Source organism: Gouania willdenowi, chromosome 1 (genome assembly GCF_900634775.1).
Source record: "Gouania willdenowi chromosome 1, fGouWil2.1, whole genome shotgun sequence".
NCBI lineage: Eukaryota > Metazoa > Chordata > Actinopteri > Blenniiformes > Gobiesocidae > Gouania > Gouania willdenowi.
In genome coordinates this window covers 9,318,119-9,338,522 of record NC_041044.1, presented here as the reverse complement: position 1 = coordinate 9,338,522, position 20,404 = coordinate 9,318,119, and the positions used below count along the sequence as shown (strand labels likewise).

The following is a 20,404-nucleotide window of genomic DNA, read 5'->3' as shown; positions in this document are numbered from 1 at the left end:
ATGGATTTTTAGTTGAAATGCTGGACAGTGAACTTTCACAAATATAATATTTGATCCTTTTCAAATATTTCAGAGTTGCTCGAAATTATTCAGCAAAAGTTGTTAAACTGTATTTGCAGCTTTACCTAAATTGTGTAAAATATTAATAATAATAAATAAATAATTATGTTAAATTATTGATTGTTCACTAGTTGAATTGGGTTATATTTCCAGTAATGGCACGACTGCTTTTGTGGTATGCATCTTGTTGTTTTTTGCTAACAAGGAATAACTTTTTCATTAAGAGCAGGCTCACCGCAATGTTAATTTTACTGTTTGGACAATAATTTGTCTTATTGTTTAGATGTTGTTCTTTCAAAGAAAATGTAATTATAATCAATGATGTTCAGATAACAAGGATCAAATCAGACTGTGTGTATTTAGAAACCTTAACACCATCCCATATCAGGTTTTAAATGTTATTCTTATACCTTATCTTTGTCTATATCTGTAATGGATTTATTTGACTAAAATCAATGAATTAAGTCAACCCAAACTAGACTGACTAAAACTATGTTGCATTTTAGTGATAAGACTATTACTAAAAACATGATCACAATTTGCTAGAATATCTAATTTTTCTAGTTTTTTGTTATTTGCTCTTACCTGCATGGTGGTACGATTACATTGGTGAGTATCAGCAAACCAGCTGTTTCCATTCGCACACTGGTTCAAGTCAAGGTTCTGAATGTTGACATCCACACGGATCACACCTCTAACACAGCACAGACAGAGGAATGATAAATTAAAACAAGACAACAGTTACAACGATCCCTAGGCTAATTCAAAAAAAAAAAAAAACATGTCAGTTTCTTGTTTGCAGGTTGTTGTTTTTTCTCCAGGTATGCTCTTATAGATTTCAAACTATTCAATTAAAGCAACTGAATATCCCTTGGCTATCAAATGCTTATCCTCAAAAGCAGATCCAGTCATATGGCCAGTAGCATCTGGTTTTATTAGGAGAATTGACAAAGTCTAATTTTCAATATTTAACACATTAAATAAAAAAAATGTATAATGTCTGCATCTGTTAGCACTAGCAGGCACAGAGGATTGGGGAGGAGGTAATTCAGAGAAGGACTTTGAGTGGGTAAATAATCACACATGCCTAGGCAGTGAATGGAACAAGTAAGCGACTAGCAATCTGCAGTGAGCAGATTGGCTTCCACTCCTGCAGGAAGCAACTTGAGTTGACAAAGCTGAATTGAACTGGACTTGCTGCTATAAACTGAAAAATAAAAAGCCAGCAAACCAGCAACCCATCAGTATTCATGTGTCTTGAACTCTGGTTCAGACACACCTTACAATATGTTTATCTACCCTTGTTTACATATCAGACAACTTTTCCCATTAATATCCACCAATTTGTTTGTGAGAACAGTGACATTTCTAACAAACCATGTTTCCACGCAGAAAGACCAGAAATGTCCTAAACATTGCAGTATCTCCTCAATGTCACGATCTGGGGTCTGTGGGTATATTTTGTGTTTATTTTTGTAATTATGTTTAGTGTGTTTAATTGAACACCATGTTAAGTTTACGTGTTTACTCCTAGTTCTGGTGCGTTCAAGTCCACACAGTTCTCTTTCTTAGTGTAACCAGGCGGTTAAAGTGTGATAGTTTCCCACCGTCATATAGCCCGTGAACGCATCATCCCTGTCTACCGGACGCTTTCTTAACCACACCCTCTGATTAGAAGGATTATAAGCAGGTGTGCACGTAGCGTCTGCGTGCTCGGGGCTCCTAGGCTGTACTGTCGGGTGCTAAATGTGAGTACTAGTGTCTTCAAGCTTTTTAGTAATAATGTACTCAATAACTTATTGTTGCCCTGTCCCTGGGTTAGGCTATCGATGGAGTTTGCATTGGGGGGGAAATGCTGCTCTTGTGAGGCGCCCTGAGCCCCTGTGGGAACCGGGTTTCCAAGTGTGGAAGGTTGCTTTTGTTTTACTGATTCTTTATTAAGTGTAGATGTTCTGGAAGCTAATTGTTGTGTTCTTTTATACAGTTGGCCGCTGCTGTTCAAATAAGTTCTCAAATCAGGTTGAAATAAGCTCTTAAATCATATTCAAATAAGCTCTTAAATCATGTTTACTAAACTTGGCACCATGTACTTTAACTGAATGAAGTGAGGTTTAGCTGATTAGTTTGATTTTGTTAATCTTTGTCTAACGTTTGGGTTGTTTTTGGTTGAGTTACTAACCTTAAGTTTGTTAATATTTTCATTTTCTAAACTTCAGCTTGTTTGGTAAAGTTTTGATGGTGTTGAAAGTTTATCATATTTTTGTATGTCAAGCTTTTAAACTACATCATGAAATAGAAGTATTTTATTATGATTGTTGATGATAAATAAAATAACATATTTTGCTACCACTTTGGCCTCTGTTCATATTCTTGCCAGACTAATGCGGTGAGATTTACTTCACCAAAAAGGGAACCCCTGCCTTCCCATTGGTTACATAGTGGCGTTGTCGACAAATTTCTGGCGAACGAGGCTGAGTGTGGCAAAAGTGATTTTGCTATATCGGAAAGCTATATATATATATATATATAAATATTTTAAAAAAAATTAAATTAAGAAAAAAAAAAAAAAAAGAGAGAGCTTAATTGGGCAGCTACCGTTTGGTTTCACACAGCAAAGGAGGGTTCGGTGCGGGATAAAATATTGGGGCTGAATCTTTCCATGTTAACTGAGGCTGAGCAGCTAAAAGTCAGGGCACTGCTAGTTAAGTACACGTCAGTGTTTTCCGCGTTTGAAGGTGACCTAGGTTGTACTGGGCTTATTTCTCACGATATCCCTCTTTTGGACAATGTACCCGTGCGTCAGCGTTATAGACGTATTCCTCCATCAGAGTACGAGTCGGTTAAGGCCCACATAAACCAACTGCTAGATGCCCAGGCAATCAGGGAGAGCAGTAGCCCCTACTCCTCCCCCATTGTCATCATTCGCAAAAAGGATGGCAGTCTGCGCCTCTGTGTGGACAATCGACAACTCAATAAGAAAACCAGAAAGGACGCATTTCCGCTGCCCCAAATTGAGGAGTCCCTGGACTCATTGTGTGGAGGTCGGTGGTTTACCATCATGGACTTAGCCTCTGGCTATAATCAGGTGCCAATGGCAGAGGGCGACAAACAAAAGACTGCTTTCTGCACCCCGTTTGGGTTATTTGAATTTAACCGAATGCCCTTTAGGTTATGTAATGCGCCGGGGACTTTCCAGAGACTTATGGAGCGAATGTTTGGCCCCCAGCACGGCCAGTCACTGCTACTCTACTTAAATGATATAGTCGTTTTCTCCTCCACTGTTGATGAACTTTTAAAACGGCTGGAGTTTGTGCTTAGCCGTCTGCAGCAAGAAGGACTCAAAGTGAAGTTGGAGAAATTTGATTTTTTTTCAAAGAGGAGGTGCAGTACTTGGGACATCGCATTTCAGAAGAGGGAGTGTCAACTGATCCTGGGAAGATTTCTGCCGTGTCCAACTGGCCCCATCCTAAAACTGTCCCTGAGCTGAAGTCCTTCATTGGCTCTGCCAGCTATTACCAAAGGTTTGTGGAAGGACTTTCCAAGCTGGCCGCCCCCCTTCACCAGCTAGTTGCAGAACTATCTGGTCCCAACAACCGGAAGGGAAGAAGAACTTACCTGGGTGATGCCTGGTCAGAGGAGTGTGAGGAGAGCTTCAAGGAGCTGAAGTCCCGCCTTGTAAGTGCACCCACCTTAGCTTTTGCTGACTTCTCTCTGCCATTTACCCTTGAAGTAGATGCCAGCCACTGTGGATTGGGAGCTGTGCTATCACAGGAGCAAGGAGGAAAAGTGAGACCTGTGGCCTATGGCAGTCGCAGCCTGCACCCTGCAGAGAGAAACTATAGCTCCATGAAGCTGGAGATGGCAGCCATGAAGTGGCTGCACAACCTGCTAAACACACTTCCTCCAGAAGAGAAGCAAAATTGGCCTAATCACCTTCCACAACTGGTGTTCAACTATAACGCTACCTCCCATTAGTCCACTGGTGAGTCGCCCTACTTGTTGATGTTCGGACAAGAGCCCCATCTACCTGTGGATTTTCTTCTTGGCATCCCCCCTGAGCCTGAAGCCGGAAGGGTGTGTGATTGGTTGGTGGAGCATTGGAGGTGCTTGCAGGTAGCTATGGATGTTACTGGGAGTTGGATGAAGTCTGCAGCAAAGCAGAGGAAGGAGAGGCATGATGAACAAGCTTTGTGTGAGTCACTGGTGGAAGGCCAAAGAGTGTACCTCCGGGGTGTGGGCCCAGGGCGTAGAAAAATTCAAGATGCCTGGAGTTCTACCATCTACCAGGTCGTAAAGGCTCCTACCCCTGGAGGTGTGGTCTATTCCATTCCCCCAGTCGACAGGCTCAATCAAGTAAAGCAAGTGCACCGTACCACCTTAAAGCATGTGCTCCCTCCTCAAGACACTAACCAGGAGGTCTGGTCACAAGGACTACCTGCAAATGAGAATGCCAGTGATGATGAGTTTGAGTTGGGGGCTTGGCTGAGGGTCAGAGAAACGGTCAGTGCTTCATCTACGCCAGTTGAACCACTCACCCACGAACTGCCTCTTATTCCAACTCCTCCTGTTCCCGTCGTGCCTTACAGCTCTGAGTCTTTACCAAGGAAGTCAACGCGAAAGACTGCAGGAAAGCACTCAAACTCTCATCGCCTCCCTGCCCCTGTCCGGAGTGAGGAAAATGGGGTTGCTGCCGCTCGGACCCAAGGTGCTAGCAGCCAAGTGACTGTTATATTTCGCCCATGGTCATAAGTTGTTTTTTTATCGGTGAGCCACCGATTCATTTAGTGGGGGTAGATGTAACCGGGCGGTAAAAGTGTGGTAGTTTCCCACCGTCATATAGCCCGTGAACGCATCATCCCTGTCTACCGGACGCTTTCTTAACCGCACCCTCTGATTAGAAGGATTATAAGCAGGTGTGTTTATACAGTTGGCCGCTGCTGTTCAAATAAGCTCTCAAATCAGGTTGAAATAAGCTCTCAAATCAGGTTGAAATAAGCTCTCAAATCAGGTTGAAATAAGCTCTCAAATCAGGTTAAAAAAAGCTCTTAAATCATGATTACTAAACTTGGCACCATGTACTTTAACTGAATGAAGTGAGGTTTAGCTGATTAGTTTGATTTTGTTAATCTTTGTCTAATGTTTGGGTTGTTTTTGGTTGAGTTACTAACCTTAAGTTTGTTAATATTTTCATTTTCTAAACTTCAGCTTGTTTGGTAAAGTTTTGTTGGTGTTGAAAGTTTATCATATTTTTGTACGTCAAGCTTTTAAACTACATCATGAAATAAAAGAAGTATTTTATTATGATTGTTGATGATAAATAAAATAACATAGTTTGCTACCACTTTGGCCTCTGTTCATATTCTTGCCAGACTAATGCGGTGAGATTTACTTCACCAAAAAGGGAACCCCTGCCTTCCCATTGGTTACATTAGTTTGGGTTTTAAGTTAGGTGTCATTACACAATTCTTCTCACAGTTGTCTTTTTCTCTTTATAAATAGGCCCGATTATTGTTTCAAGCCTGCTTTTAGAAAGTTCTTTTTCATAACTTTCCATTACTTTTTGTCTGTGTGGATGCAAGGCGGAGAGCAAACTTCCCAGAGAGCAATTGCAATGACATGAAGACAAGTCACCTCAACACAACCCATTCACAAGGATGCATGAAATTTATTTGGAAATGTTGAATCTGATATTTTTTACATCCAAAGTTACAAGTAGTCAAACACAGATTCTCCAACCATGTTGTAGTGTCTGTGATCAAACTAATCCGAACACCACACATACTTTGGAATTGGACAAAAATCTAGATCTTTTGAGATGATGTTATGCTAAAAAAGATTTTAGGAGATAAAACAATACATTCCTTTTTGTATTGATTCAGGGATACAAGGAAATGTTGACAAAAATATACAATATTTATCCAAAATTCTTCTTGCTGCTCACAATGCCAGAAGACAAGACATAGAAAGATTGATTAGAACTGAGTATATAGCTTGATTTATACATCATATAGATATACTGTATGTATATAGATGGTATGTTTACCCTGTTTTACATGTAGAAAAGCAATGGAAATGTAAAGTACAGTATGTTAATGGCTATCCTATCAATAAACAAAGAAAAAAAGGAAATGTTCCAGTTAAACTTTAATTTCAGGAGATTTTATGAATTGACATTACCATCTTGCCACTAACTCAGTCAGAGGATCAAAAGCAAATTTTTCATTTTTTAAATAATCAGGTCTTCTTCCAATTATGTATTCATCTTTTTAAAGGTATATAAACCTCTTAGGTTTGGCAAAGAAGTTAAATATGATACTTTGATGCAAGGCATATATTTTTATTGCAAAACTAGAGCAGGTAATCATGACACGTAATGGCATGACATAATCACAAAAGCCTTAGATAACTGCTTTATATCAAATAACAATTGCACCTACAAAACCGTTCTTAGAACTGGATGTCTATGTAGATCGGTTTTTAGGCAAATAGCACTTTTTGAATATAGATTTTTCTTTGGATTAAGCAAGTTTTGGTCCTTATGTTTTAAAACGGAATCATTACAGGTTCATTACATTGGTTACATAAAGCTTAAAGTTTAAACATGTAAAATAAAGTTTATAAAACTAAATTAAACACATCCTGTCAATGTTATGTTAATCGTATATGTGTTGGCAGTGATTGCATAAGAAACCTGAACTCACCTGAACTCAGGAGTCAGGTCAGGCTTTAGGCCATAGAAGGAGTTGGATAGGGTGAGCATCCAGCTTGGTACAAAACGTCCTTCCTTACAGTCCAGAAAAGGGGCAGTAGCCCAGCGTACCCCACTACGGCTGGTCACATAACTGTCCCCCTGCCCCCACTTTGGGGTGTCCAAGGTGTTGAGGTCATTGAGAAGCACCCTCTTAGTCAAGGCGGTAGCTGGTTGACCTGACACTGGGAATTTAAAACTTCTAAACCAGCTGTCATCCGGGGCAGGGGAAGGTTTGTGTAGGCTCTCCCAGTCTTTAGACAAGTCTTGGAGGACAATAGTCTGCCCCTTAGCCATTGGTTTACGTGTGGCACGGAGTACCAGTTGTGGAACTGGAGCAGTTGGATCAGCATCAAAGGTGAGCAGGGCCTGCTCAATAAGAGTGTCAGCCTCCAGCAGGGCACGGACCAGTCCGTGGTACCACTCCATGTCCTCCTGAACAGTGCTTTCACGCAAGTCACTGGCTTGAAAGATCATGTTGAGGAAGTTGGCAGCATTGGCCACTGCATTGAGAGCTGGTTGGAGGGGGTCATTGAAGCTGGCTGGCAGGAGTCCAGTCTGCCCAGTTGGACTGTATGCCCTTGGACAGCTGGCTTCTTCTAGTGTAGAAGGATCCGCTGTGTATAAAAAGATCTCTGCAGGAGACCAGTCTTCTTCTGGTTTTGTGAGACTTTTTGAGGTTCCTGCTGTAACTTCTGAAGGTTCCGGGCTGAAGTAACCAACAGTGCCTGAAGAGAGTTCTGTATAAGACCCAGTATTGTTTGTAAAGGAGCTGTTGGACATCTCCAGTGTGGATCCTGATGGAAAGTCTGGGGTCACCTGTGCTCTGAGGAAGGATGGAAAAAGGAGAAGCCATACAGGACCCATCCTGAATGGGATGAGGAAAGGGATCACCCTTTTCAGCCCTTTGGAGGTTAAAAGAGGTCACATGTTGGAGAAATCCTAGACTTTTTACAGAGAATTTCTCATCTTCACCCCAGCCTGGTGCTGCAGGTGCAGCGGGTGTCCTGAATGAGCGCAGCCTCTGTGATTCTCACTCATGCTCCGGGCGTACGCCATCTGTGCACTGCGCTCCACCAAGAGGATTTTATTTAATCTGCATGTCCCCTGTAATAGCTGTGACAGGAGATGCTCACAAGGCGTAGGATGTACACATCAGTGTAATAAGCTTGGTTTTATCCAACTTGCTCCGTTGTGCCATCCAAACAAACGCAGAACACTTAAGTATTTGAGGAGAGAGAGGAAATCCCCAAAGTTAGGGGGGGGGGGCTTTTTCAGGCAGGAGAAGAATGGTGGTTTGTTGTAGAGCCACCAGATGGAGGGGAAAAAAGAAGATCCCCCACGTTTTTCTTCCCACTCCTCTTCTTTCTCTCTTCTCCTGTCTCTTTAGCTCCGCTATCTGTTGCTTCCACCAGCTTGCTGCCCATCTGACAGGAGCTCGGGATGCTTGTCCACCTCATCACCTCCCCCTCCCTCACTGCTTCCCCTCCCTTCAGTTCATTCATCCTGTGAATCCCTCCCTTGCTTAGTTCTTGATGACAAGGGGACTTACTAAGGCTGAGAGGGGTAGGCCTGTCGTGTGTGTGTGTGTGTGTGTGTGTGTGTGTGTGTGTGTGTGTGTGTGTGTGTGTGTGTGTGTGTGTGTGTGTGTGTGTGTGTGTGTGTGTGTGAGATGAAAATGTATACTTATTTCAGCACTTATCAGGTGTATGATGAGGGTATACAGCGAACAAGATACCTGTTGTCTGTTTGTCTGTTAGGGTGCGTGTGTGCGTGATAGGGAGAGTGCAGTGCCTGAATGAGCATGAGATGCTGCATTAGAAGTGTGAGGAAAACCAGGAAGGAAAAGATACACATCCAGTGAGAAGTGATGCAGGCGAAAGTCCTTATTTTTGGTGACCATGGCAACTGGATTCTGAGAATCACCCCAGCCCCTCCCATCAGTGTAACTGCAACACGCACACACACAAACACCACTCCCACCCTGAGACTTTCACTGCAAAGCAGCAAGGCTTCTGCAGTCCAGCCTGAGGAGGACAAAAAAACTGCATGTGTGTGTATTTGCTTGTGTGTAAGTGATAGACAAGCAGACAGATGTGAGGATGCTGATGTGCACAGATTCTTCCAATAGCTGCCATGAACCAAAAGTATTTCCTCATTTTTAGACTAAACTCAAAATGTAATGCAAAAATAGTCTGGAGGGTCTTTTAAGCCACATATAAAAGGACAGACATGAGTTAAGTAAAGAAGTTCAAAGATGTCACATACATTACATGTATTCTATATTTAGATTTATATTACAATATTTGAAAAAAAATGCTTTGGTTTGTTTTATCTTACACATACACAATAATTTCTGAGATAACATGACAAAGTTCTCTGTTTTTTCAGGTGCTTACTCTAAACACGTTTTCCCCCCATTATAAATATTTGAAAAAATATTTTTTGTTAAAAAGTCTGGTCAGCATGAGGACACAGTTGGACCGTTGGAAGTTTGCGGCTATTGTTTGGCAGCATGGTGTCAAATTACAATCACTTCACGCTTCAATTTCCTTTAGGGCTGAATCATAATAAATGACACAAAGGACAGACCAAATAATAATTGTTTCATACAAATGCACCTCAAACTGGGCCCATACATGTGCTGGGTGAAGGTTAGAAAGTGTGCAAAAGGGACCAGGTTGATGCAGTTGCTGCGTTTACAAGTTGCATGCAATAAAATTGCAAATAATAAAAATCATATTTCTTAAACTGTTTTAGGTTCCTACTCTATTGGATAAATCCCTTAATTATTTCAGGACAAAGAGAATAATGCTAATCACAGATGCACACTTCTACAAAGACTTAAAAGAACCTACCTTTTAGACTAGGAGGAAACAGGCTGTAGTAAAACTTACCATTAACTATTGCTGAAGATGGAACTCATACGTGCAAATCAGTTTTCTTTTACATTACTTCCTGATTACCAATGATCTGCAAAGTATCAGAACCCATGTCGTAAAGATCATCACCTAAGAAGAAGTTCAGATTAAGACTTGTGTGTAATGTGAATATCCCTGAACTTTGACCTGCACGCTGCATCACATCAATATTTAGCTGGCAGGTTGTTAGTTTGATTACTCTCTCTCTCACACACACACACACACACACACACACACACACACACACACACACACACACACACGCACACACACACACACACACACACACACACACACACACACACACACACACAGGGCAAGGATTAATGGCCTTTTATCCTCTCTCATCATATGCAGCCGTAACAGCGCTCACATCCCGGCCTACAGCCTACAGCCCCACCTGCCTTTCACATAGGGTTAATACAACACTATTGCCCAGTGTTACAATTCTACACAGGATTTGGATCATTTGTAAAGCCTACAATTAATATATATATATATATATATATATATATATATATATATATATATTTTTTTTTTTTTCAATTATTATTTAAATCAATAAAATCAATTATGTTACTCCATAAGTAATCAGGGTACTTCCGTTCAGCTGGAATATTTACAGATTTGAATCTCCTTAACCTGACAAACTGTCCTCATACTATCCTAAGTATGTGGGGTCCACCATATCTTGAAATAGCACTGCTAACACCTTCTATTAAAATAACATCCTTTGGATAATTTCTTTAGAAAAATAACTAATTTGTAACAACAATCATTTAAAGACTATTAAAAATGGCAAGTTTCCCATTGACATTCTTTCAAACTGGCCCGTACAGTAGTATAAATATGAATAATGAGTTGTGTAAGAATTTTTGATGAACAACTTTTTGTTTATGTTTTGCTAATTATAGGTCAGAAAATATAGGCCAATATATAAACTTAAAAATGAATGAATGAATGAATGAATTATTGGTGTGTAGTATTTTCTGGAATGCTGCCTGGATATTTGGCTCCAAACTTTAAAGAAATATGCCATGTTAGGTTAAATAGATCCTCCAATTTTTTTTTTGACATTCTACACAGACGTACATGAGTACTGTACACACATGACTTTTACTTCTAGCCTGTCAGGATTGGTATACTGTTTTGTTTGTTTTCAGCTCTTTGCGGCCCTCACTCAGGTCAGTCTTTGTTTATTTATTTCTATGTAATTTAGGTTTCTAGTTCATGTTTTGTTAACTCCTGTGTCCTTGTGTTCCCAGGTCTTCCTGTTCGTTTCTCCACCTCCCAGTTTGGGTTGTTAGGCTCCTGCTGTTTTGCTAGTTCAGGTTTAGTTTCCGTTTAAATTTTTTTGTGTTTGTACTTTATTACTTTTGAGTTTTTGTAAACAATAAACCATAGACTGGTTTTATGAAAGATACTCGTGCCTGGCACCTGCATCTTTCTCTGCATTTGAGCCCTTTACTACCGCCACCACACCAAGCTTCTGTGACAGAATGGACAAGCCACACACTGACCCAACAGAAAGTCTTTTTTGAAAGAACTATTATATTGGCAAAACGTCCAACTAGAGCTGTGATCCAGGGAGACTTAGCCGGAGGTAATGTTTGGAAGCTCCATCCCGTATCTGGGGACGTGACTGGCCCATAGTGAACCCCGGAGTCTTCAAAAACCACGCTGGCCCCCTAAGACAGCCGGCCATGCCAGTCCTTGTGAGTAGTGAGTCATGTTCTCCATTGTCATCTTGCAGTCAGTCCTAATATGTCATGGTTTTATTTATTCATACAACAGCTCTTTAGGAAATGCCAAAAAACATGTGAATAACTCAAATGACTTTCATACCGGAACGATCGGGGTCCGGGTTAACAATGACCGTTCGTGGTCCTGTTGACCTACAAGGTACCGGAAATTAAACTACCATTGGTCGAAGAAGTGAGGAGGAAAGTGTGCCCATATGCAAAGAGAGAAGAGGAAAGGGAAGAGTCTATTAGTGAGAGTAGTGACTCTAAACATTAGAACGATGCAAGCCAGTTAGGGAGTTGGTTGACATGAAGCCGAGGAGGACGGTGGATATTCTGTGTGTCCAGAAGACCAGGTGGAACTATAGCAAAGGTAGGAGCTACTGATGTAGGTCCACAGTGACATCAATGGTGTCATTGATGCAGGCCATGAAAGGTCTCTCAAAGCCTTTCATGACTATCGGGGTGACGGCCAATGGACGATCGTCATTCAGTTTTTCCCAGTACACAGGATGTAGTCTGAGCGAGCAGCTTGGTTGGGGGTTTATCAGTTTGCATGTTTAATCTATTTTTACGTAAGTTTTCTACTGGAAATCTTCCCACAATCCAATAACATGTACGTTTGGTTAATTGCCCCCTTGGAGTGAGTAAAGTGTGTGAATGGTGGTTTGTGTCTGTGGCCCATGACATTCTGTCCTCATATAGGCAGTACCCACCTTATATAAACTAAAGATTGGCCAATCTAGACCCCTGCAACCCTGAGTGCAGAAATAAGCAGTTACAGAAAATAATTCAATTTTAAATTTGTGAGGATACTTTTACTTTTTCTCATCTTTAATCTTAGTTCACAAGTTTTATAAACATGAACCAAAAGTTCAGACAAAATAGGTGTAAATAATAGAAAACTGAGTAAAACAGAGTAATAATTGTAATTAAAAACAGATCACTATAGTCCCAGATACAGGTTTTATGATTTTTCTTTGTAAACCACATTACAAGCCTTGAAAGCGCACAAACCATGGGTAAAATTATTCTCCCGTGAAAGAGGACTCAATAGAATTGTCACGATTCCTTGTCATTTGATTGCTGAAAGGAAGCATGCTGGAACTGCTTCACTTCACACATTGCTATGAGATCTAAGTAAGATCTATGTAAATGGGAAGCTCCCTATGTAATACATTTTGTGTTTAACCCGATAAAATGAAACAAGTGTATAAATAGCAGTAGGTGGGGGTAATAAGTGCTCCCATAATCTGAGTGGCCCTCTCAGCTGTGTTCCACAAATTTGAGATGAGACCAAATAATGCAACTCTTAATGGAGTAGTGGTGTTACTCACAGAAGAGGCTACATCAAATTCTGTTAAGTCAAATGCACCTTTTGGCAAGGAAGGATATAATCCTGTCTTGGGAAGTTAGGAATAAATTTCCAAATATGTACAGTGATTTTTTTTTTAAAGAATCAAACAAAAGTTTTATATCATAAGTGAACGGAGCCACTCAAGGACTACGAATCATTGAACATAGATCATCAAGCACATAAAGGAGGATGTGAGGATCTCTGTGGCCATATTTTTCGTAATTATAAGTCCCTGCAACCAGCATAAGCACTGTGCTTGAATGTGTTGAACAGACAGTTTGACGTACAGTAATGTGCAATACAAATGTTTCTCATCTACCCATTTACGATATAATGAAATCTTTACAAATAGACACTTTAGCTCCAGTTTTGTACTGTCAATAAAAAAGTTTGCAAATGTCTTGTCTGTAAACAGGTGCAGAGAAATTGTGTACATTTCTCATCTGTCTTCACTCAGGTGTTTCTTATCCCTTGATTTCCTTCCTTGCGCACTTTAAGGAGTGCTTGGTTCTGGTCTTGGCTATTGGATTGTATTTGTGTCCTTTATTGCTTACTGTATGTTCCCAGCTCCCTAGGCTTGTTTATTTTATCTTTTGCCTTTTGGATTGGCCGCTTTCCACATGTTAATCCTGTTCTATGTTTTCAGATGAGTTTCCATCTACACGTGCACTCACCTCCCCACTGCCCCACGTCTGCATATCAGGCCATTTGCAGCTTTTTATGGTCAGTTTTTAGGCTGGGTAACCAGACTCAAAATGCCTCTCACTTTTTTTTTCTTGTTGTTGTTGTTGTGTACACTAGTTAAAATTACTATTCCTCTATTATTCATGAATGGATTGGACTGAAATTTGGTAGGTATAATCTATGGATGTGTACGCATTGACGCTCACAGCTTGATTTTTCTATTTGGGGCCCCAAAAGGAAAAAAAACTAAAGTTCCTCATTTATTTGCAAGTAAAATATTACGACGGTTGGTGGTACCAAATCAATGGCACATACCAATATATAAATGGAGCCCATTATCCCATACATGTCACGGGGGCGCCAGGGGGACCCCGGGGGCCCTATTTTTCAAATGAATACTCCGCTAGTTCTTGTTAGATTGGAATGCAGTTTGGTATGAAACTTCATGAATTAATATGATGAGACACTTGGAGCCTTTTTTTAAAATGGGGTAGGGGGCCCGGGGGCCCACCCCCATTTCCAGTCATTTCCAAATTTATGGAATGAGTCGTGTGATATATCATTTCAAAGGTAATTCAACGTAGATTACAATTACGCCTAGCACAATATTCCTTTTTTAGGCAATTCCCATTAAAGTTGTTTTCTTATTTGTCAGTCAAATATTAGGACAGTTGGTGGTACCGAATCATCGACACACCAATACATGAATGGGGCCCATTACTCCGTATGTGCCACGGGGGCGCCAGGGGGCCCTATTTTTTCAAATGACTATTCCTCCGTTAATGCTTGTTGAATTTAGCTCTAATTTAGCATGAATATTCTATGAGCCTCTCGGAGACCTTTTTGAAAGGGGGGGAACAACCCATTTTCCGATAATTTCTACATTTATTGGAACATAGTCGTGTGATATATCGTTTCAAAGGCAATTCAACGTAGATTCCGATTTTCATTTATTTTACTCAGTAGAGCCTAGTCATTTCACTGAATTCTCGGGAACATGGTATGTGCTATTCATCACAGATATTCTGCGGGCCCGGTCATAGTTTATCTGTAACAAGGCTGATTCACCGCTCGTTTCGTCAGTTCTTCTTACCTTGCGTACCCTCCTCAGAGTCCGGACCCACGATCACTCCTAAACACACTAATGTAGGGATTTGGCAACTTTGTGCCATTTATTGTTTCCTAGTATTCCAAACTGGCTGAGATAAACATTTTAAACCTTATTATGTCTTTTATTTATGCTCTTTCCACCGTAAGTGCCTAACCCACAGCCCTCCCTTGGTCCAATAACTTGAATTTATTACTGGTATTTGCTTTTTCTTTAAGCAAACACCTTATTTTCGGCATTGGGAATAAAAACAAATATAATAGATGTATGACTTCTGCAGTCATCGTTCCACGCATATTTCTCCCAGTCAGATACCATCCTGCATGCGATCCATGTCCTGTGTTACTAAAGCTGTGAGTGCTGAGTGCATTACTTTTCAAACAACTTCTGAGGCTCGTTTTTTAATGTTCGGTTCATGGAGATGTAGGGCCTGCACTGGCTGTACCAGTTTAGTCACCCTGCTGCAGGAATAATGGTCAGTACTGTTCTAGCTCCGACGGCTGCTTTCACTGGACAAATGTGTGCCGATTTGATGAGAAACCCATATGTAAGGTGCTGCGTCGTTTTGTGTATTATGCAGTTGCTTTTGAAACATTATTCATGCCTGCAACCTCCATCTCTACATTTGAGTCCGTCGACACCTCACTTTTTGTATAATAATTGATGGAACATCACATTACATATGGTATAAGAATTACAGAATTTGTAAGATGTACTTTATCAAAATCATAATGGGGACAAATGCAGGCTCTGTGGGCCTAAAAATGCATGGGGCAAATTTCCCAGTGCTTGCACAGCACAAAAAACACATCTCTCTCCTTCATTGCTCCCACCTGCTTGATTTCACGGTCAGGTGACTAGACTGGTGTTAGGCCAGTTTTGTCTACATTTCATATGTTGCTTCCATGAAGGTTCTATCTTTCATTTATCTTTCCAAGGCTTTTGAAGAAGCGTTCCAATGCAAAGGTTCATAATTTATGTCAACCAGTTAGGCCCTGCCATTTGCTTCTCACCCCATGTTTGTGATAGTTTCGTGTTCTTTTCTTCTCCAACTTTAAAAGCATTTTTTAACACCTGAATACATAAATACACACACACTCCTCCTTTTCTCAGGTTCCTGATCTACTCTGGCTAACCTATCATAATCCTTACCTCACGTGGAGTCAGTCCATAATACAGGTCTCCTGTCAAGTGAAATAATCAACCAACAATTTTGTCTTCACCTCAGAGAAAACTTTGTTGCTACTTTAGTAACCAACACTGGAATAACCACTCCCTGGCCTCTTAGCTTCTGAATTGATTTGCAGTATTTGCTCAGTGTAACGTGGCTGACTAACTTGGCCTTGTTAATAACCAGATGCTTATTCTATTTTGAACATCAGCAGGCACACCTTTCCGTCTGTCCTTTCAACTGTCTTGGCATGCTGCCAATTCACCAATAATTGAGAGTTTAGTTGTATTCTTAATTTTATATAAGGGGATGGTTAAAACACCTAAAAGAAATGTATGTTACAACAATCACACCTGTCAGCCATTGTTTTGCTAACTGTATTAGCATTGTGCTTTGAAATTAGATTAGAATTAGAATATATGTCTGATTGCTTGGGAAGCTAAAGTTTAATCCCCATTAAAGCTGCAGTATGTAGAATCATGAGACTTGCATGACATTTTTCCGTTTATTTTCCTGCGTAACCGTTGTGCCTAACGCCGCGATGGAGATTTCTCCTGCCGGAACTCCTTCATTGCATAGTAATAGTAACTCCCCACAACACCTCATGGACCACTGTTTGAAGAAAGATCTCTGATTGGCTGAAAAGTGTGTAAAGGTATAAAACAAATTTAAATTTTTGTAATAAAAAAAAATACTTTTTTTTTTTTTACCTCAAAATATGTTTTCTCTCACTGAGATCTCAAGGCAACTGTTTCTCACCTTGAGAACCACTGTGTGAAGTGGGGATGGGGGTGTGAGCACACAGAAATTATCACGAGTCAAATCTGTGGCCATACCAGCATGTTATTGCCTGATCCCGTTAGATCTCGCCAGCTAAGCGGCTCTGGGCCTGGTTAGTAGTTGGATGGGAGAGCACTCAGAACTCCAGGTGCCACAGTGGGGGACAGTCACTCCAGTGGCATCTGTTATTGTGTCCCTGGGTAAGACACTTCACCCACATTGCCTAGTATGAATTTAGTGTGTGAGTGAGTGTTGGTGGTGGTCGGAGGAGCCGATGGCACACTATGGCAGCCTCACTACCTCAGGGCAGCTGTGGCTACAATAGTAGCTTACCACCACTAAGTGTGGAGTGAAAGAATAATGTCTTAATTCTGTAAAGCGCTTTGAGTGTCTATGATAAAGCGCTTAATAAAATCCAATGCATTGTTATTATTATTATTATTATTATATCTCATCTCTAATTGGTGGAATAGGTTGTTACAACTCTTTCTGGTTAGTCACCATTTGACTTGCAAACCATCTTTCATACCAGTAGTTCTTCCTGTGCCATAACTAATATTATATTTACATTAGCGCCCCAGTAATAAAGCAGATGTTCTTTTCATCTTGCATTGAACAATATTGATATCATTTTAGAATAATAAAAAGGTTTAGAAAAACAAAGGTTTTATTTTTTTGTTTATTTTTGTAAGTATATTTTTTAAAAGTAATCATATTCCTGTTGACGTAATGTTTTCAGCTACTCTCTTGGCCCCAACTATTTGCAGAATAGAAAAGAAAACTTTTAACTGCTGTTACCAAGTGAAATGATAATTTTAATCAATAAATAAGTCTATCTGTCTGAGGTGATGCTTTTCTGATGACACATAAATGACTATGTAAACACACTTTGACCAATTATTCTGTTGATCTGGGAGCAAAACCAGAATCAGCTGGTGATGAAAGGCTGAATCAGGTAACGCTGTGAAAGTAAAATGCCACGGATGAATTTACGGTTGTCATTATCAGGGTTCATAAAGCGGTATTATGGGCAGAGGAGGAGGAGGAGGAGGAGGAGGAGCGGGTGGGGCCTGGCTGTGAACAGAGCCAGTCTGTGTCACTGACCGGAGACTCTGCCTTTCATTCCGTTAAAATCAGACTGCATGTCAGTCCTGGGGCTCCGCCTGCTGCCCGGAGCCAACTGCACGCATCCCCCGGTGTGTGACGGCCGGACGGCGCCCTGTCGAAGGAAGGGGGATGAAAACATCGCCTGATATGGTTTTTGGCGTTATCGCTCATCGCCTGTTTATGGGAGGCAGCGGCGGGTTGGCCCTTTCTTTATTATAGGATTGAGATCTCCGCGGTTAGCTATGTGAAGAGCAGATCGCCTTCTCCTTCTCATTTCGTGATCCTGACGAATAATTATGAACAACACGCAGGATATGTCGCCCGATTTCGTGTTGATGCGTCTGGTCTCGGCGGCCGAGGATGACCGCTTGGACGCGGAAAACGGGAATCTGCCACCGGGAGGAGTGGTGGCAGGGATGGGAAAGGAGGTCCTGACACACAGCGGCGTCAAAGCAGCCTTGGATATCAGCCGAGATCCGACGGTGGGCCTCGAGCATCCCAGCAGCATCTTAAACAAAGGCCCGAGCGGTGAGGGCTCGGCTGCACCTGACACCGGGGGGACGGAGAGCAGAGACCCGATGTCTGCACCCGCCCCGCCGGACTCCTCCATGGAGGCCCAGGGCTTTGACTTCGCTTCAAGCTCTGGCCTCCGTCCTCAGCTGCTGGTATTCTCTAATTTAATGCGGAACGGAGAAGGGATTTTAGAATTAGACCGTCGGAATCAGCAGAGGGATGCTTTGGATCCGAGCCCAGGCTCGGGCCGCGCGGGCCCAGCTGTCAATAACAACAGCCCGCGTCCCGGGGACGCCCAGCGGGAGCTGAGCCTGATGGACCGGACGTGGGGAGCACACCCGCCCGGCTCCGTACCTGCAGAGACACAGGGACGCCCGCATCGACTCATCACCACCCCGCCCGAGTGGCCCGTGCTGTCGGAGAGATCCAGTCCTCTCTCCGTGATCGATTCCAAATGGGGCTGCGGTAGCAGGGACAGGGAGGGGGCCGTGTTCGAGCTGGCTCGGCGGTTCGGGGAGCTGGGGGTCGGTGCGGTGCCCAAGATGCTGCTCAAAGCGGGAGAGTGTTCGTGTCAGGGGACGCACGGGCCGGCTGGGCGAGTAGTGGAGCCCGGGGACGACCCCACAGAGACCAGCGACGCTCTGCTGGTACTGGAGGGGCTGGGGAGCGGGGACGTGGACGGTCTGAACATGGACAGCTGTCCGGAGGACGAGGCGGACGACGACACAGGACGACGCGAGTTTTTACTGAACAGGAAAAGGGAGATCGTTCAGAAAATGTCTGGGGCTTTCTCCATCAGCAGTTTCCAGGTGGAGCTGCGGAGGCAGGTGGAGATGCCTCCATCCGCCTCTCAGGCAGCAGCGCACCTGGGCGCTCAGGTGTGCACCATCCACGGGACCGTGTCCGCTCGGCTCCAGCAGCTCAGCTCAGAGGCGGGCCTCACGCACGTTCCAGCCAAGTCACCGTCCCAGACACCGGTGCAGAGTTCACCCTGGACCACCAGCCCCAACCTGAGCCAGGCGTCCACCCCCAGGAGACGGCCTGAGCGGTGCGCCAGTGCCCCGAGGACTCCTACAGGCCGAGCTGCTGGAGGGGAGAAAACGTTCAAAGTTCCAGGGAAGTCCAAAAAGGGCTCGTTAAAGGTCCGCCTGAGCAAACTGTTCCGGACTAAAAGCTGCAGCGGCTCCAGTCACCTCCTGGACAAGAGGCCGTCAGTGACCTACTCAGTGTCTTCAGCTGGGAGCCTGGTGGACATGGGGTGTGCAGCGGGAGGCGAGCAGGACCCAGAGAGGTGAGATGACCCCGACACAGAAATATCAAAGGCTACCCTGGCCCTGTGTTACCTGGCCAACAGGATGGAAACTAAACGATAAATTATCTGTATATAATATAAGGTCCAAATGTATGCAACTAGTTCATCTTTGTCCAAAAACATTCAAACAGAGGGTGTAGAGATGTCACCCTATAGTCGACATAGGCAACTGGGGGCCCCGGGGGTGGGGGTATGAATGTTGATAATGTGGCCCTCGGATCAGACAATCACGTTTTTGTGCAATAACAGTTTCCCATCTCTGTAGAGTGTCAAACATCCAATATTCCAACATACTAAAGTTGAAGTAGGCCTAACTTCAAAAGAAAATCTACAGCTTATTTGTCACTTTGTTTTTGTGCCACAGGTCTCATCCTGAAATAATCAACTGTTGATTTTACACCACATCATTGTTTCTAAAGTGTGTGTCACACTTTTAAATAAAAAATATCTATATTCCTACATTAATACAAAATGTTTTTAGTGATTATATTATTCATGTGGTTGGCAATTCAATTATTTTATCCTACAAAAGGTTTTTCAGACTTTCCTAAATTGTTTTCAAAAGGCAGCTGTAGCCTTCAATAGGCTACATCCTAAAATGGTTGAAATCCAAATCCCTAAATTATGAGGCAGTAAATGTAGGCTATAATCAACACCTGTGAATGACGAAAATCAGCAATCAATATTAAATTAGTTCAGTATTTGGCCAGGACCTGAGCAGTGTTTTTTTCTTGGGAGCAAGTTGACTATTAGTCTTGCTCAAGGGAACTTTTTATTACATATTTTAAATTGGCAAACTTTCAAGTCAAAGACGACCCATGATCTTATTTAAAGCATTTCAGAGCTTTAAACATTGTTGGATTTTTTCTACTTTTTGCCTGGTGAATAATTCCAAACAATT

General features: G+C 42.2%; 2 protein-coding genes across 3 annotated transcripts in view; one reads left to right on the top strand and one right to left on the bottom strand.

Annotated features, from left to right (window-relative positions):
• Nucleotides 1–7,977, bottom strand: part of gpr179 (G protein-coupled receptor 179) — a 33,265-nt gene extending 25,288 nt beyond the window's left edge. The window contains exons 1-2 of the mRNA XM_028458129.1: nucleotides 6,762–7,977; nucleotides 646–754 (exon numbers count right to left, since the gene is read on the bottom strand). Of these exons, the coding sequence (XP_028313930.1) occupies nucleotides 646–754; nucleotides 6,762–7,675 (1,023 nt within the window). The 5' untranslated portion in view covers nucleotides 7,676–7,977. The remainder of the gene's footprint in view (nucleotides 1–645; nucleotides 755–6,761) is intronic.
• A 9,664-nt stretch (nucleotides 7,978–17,641) lies between these two features.
• Nucleotides 17,642–20,404, top strand: part of socs7 (suppressor of cytokine signaling 7) — a 31,415-nt gene continuing 28,652 nt past the window's right edge. For both annotated transcript variants that reach the window (XM_028457404.1, XM_028457396.1), the window contains exon 1: nucleotides 17,642–19,482. In XM_028457404.1, coding sequence (XP_028313205.1) covers nucleotides 17,975–19,482 — 1,508 coding nt within the window. In that variant the 5' untranslated portion in view covers nucleotides 17,642–17,974. The remainder of the gene's footprint in view (nucleotides 19,483–20,404) is intronic.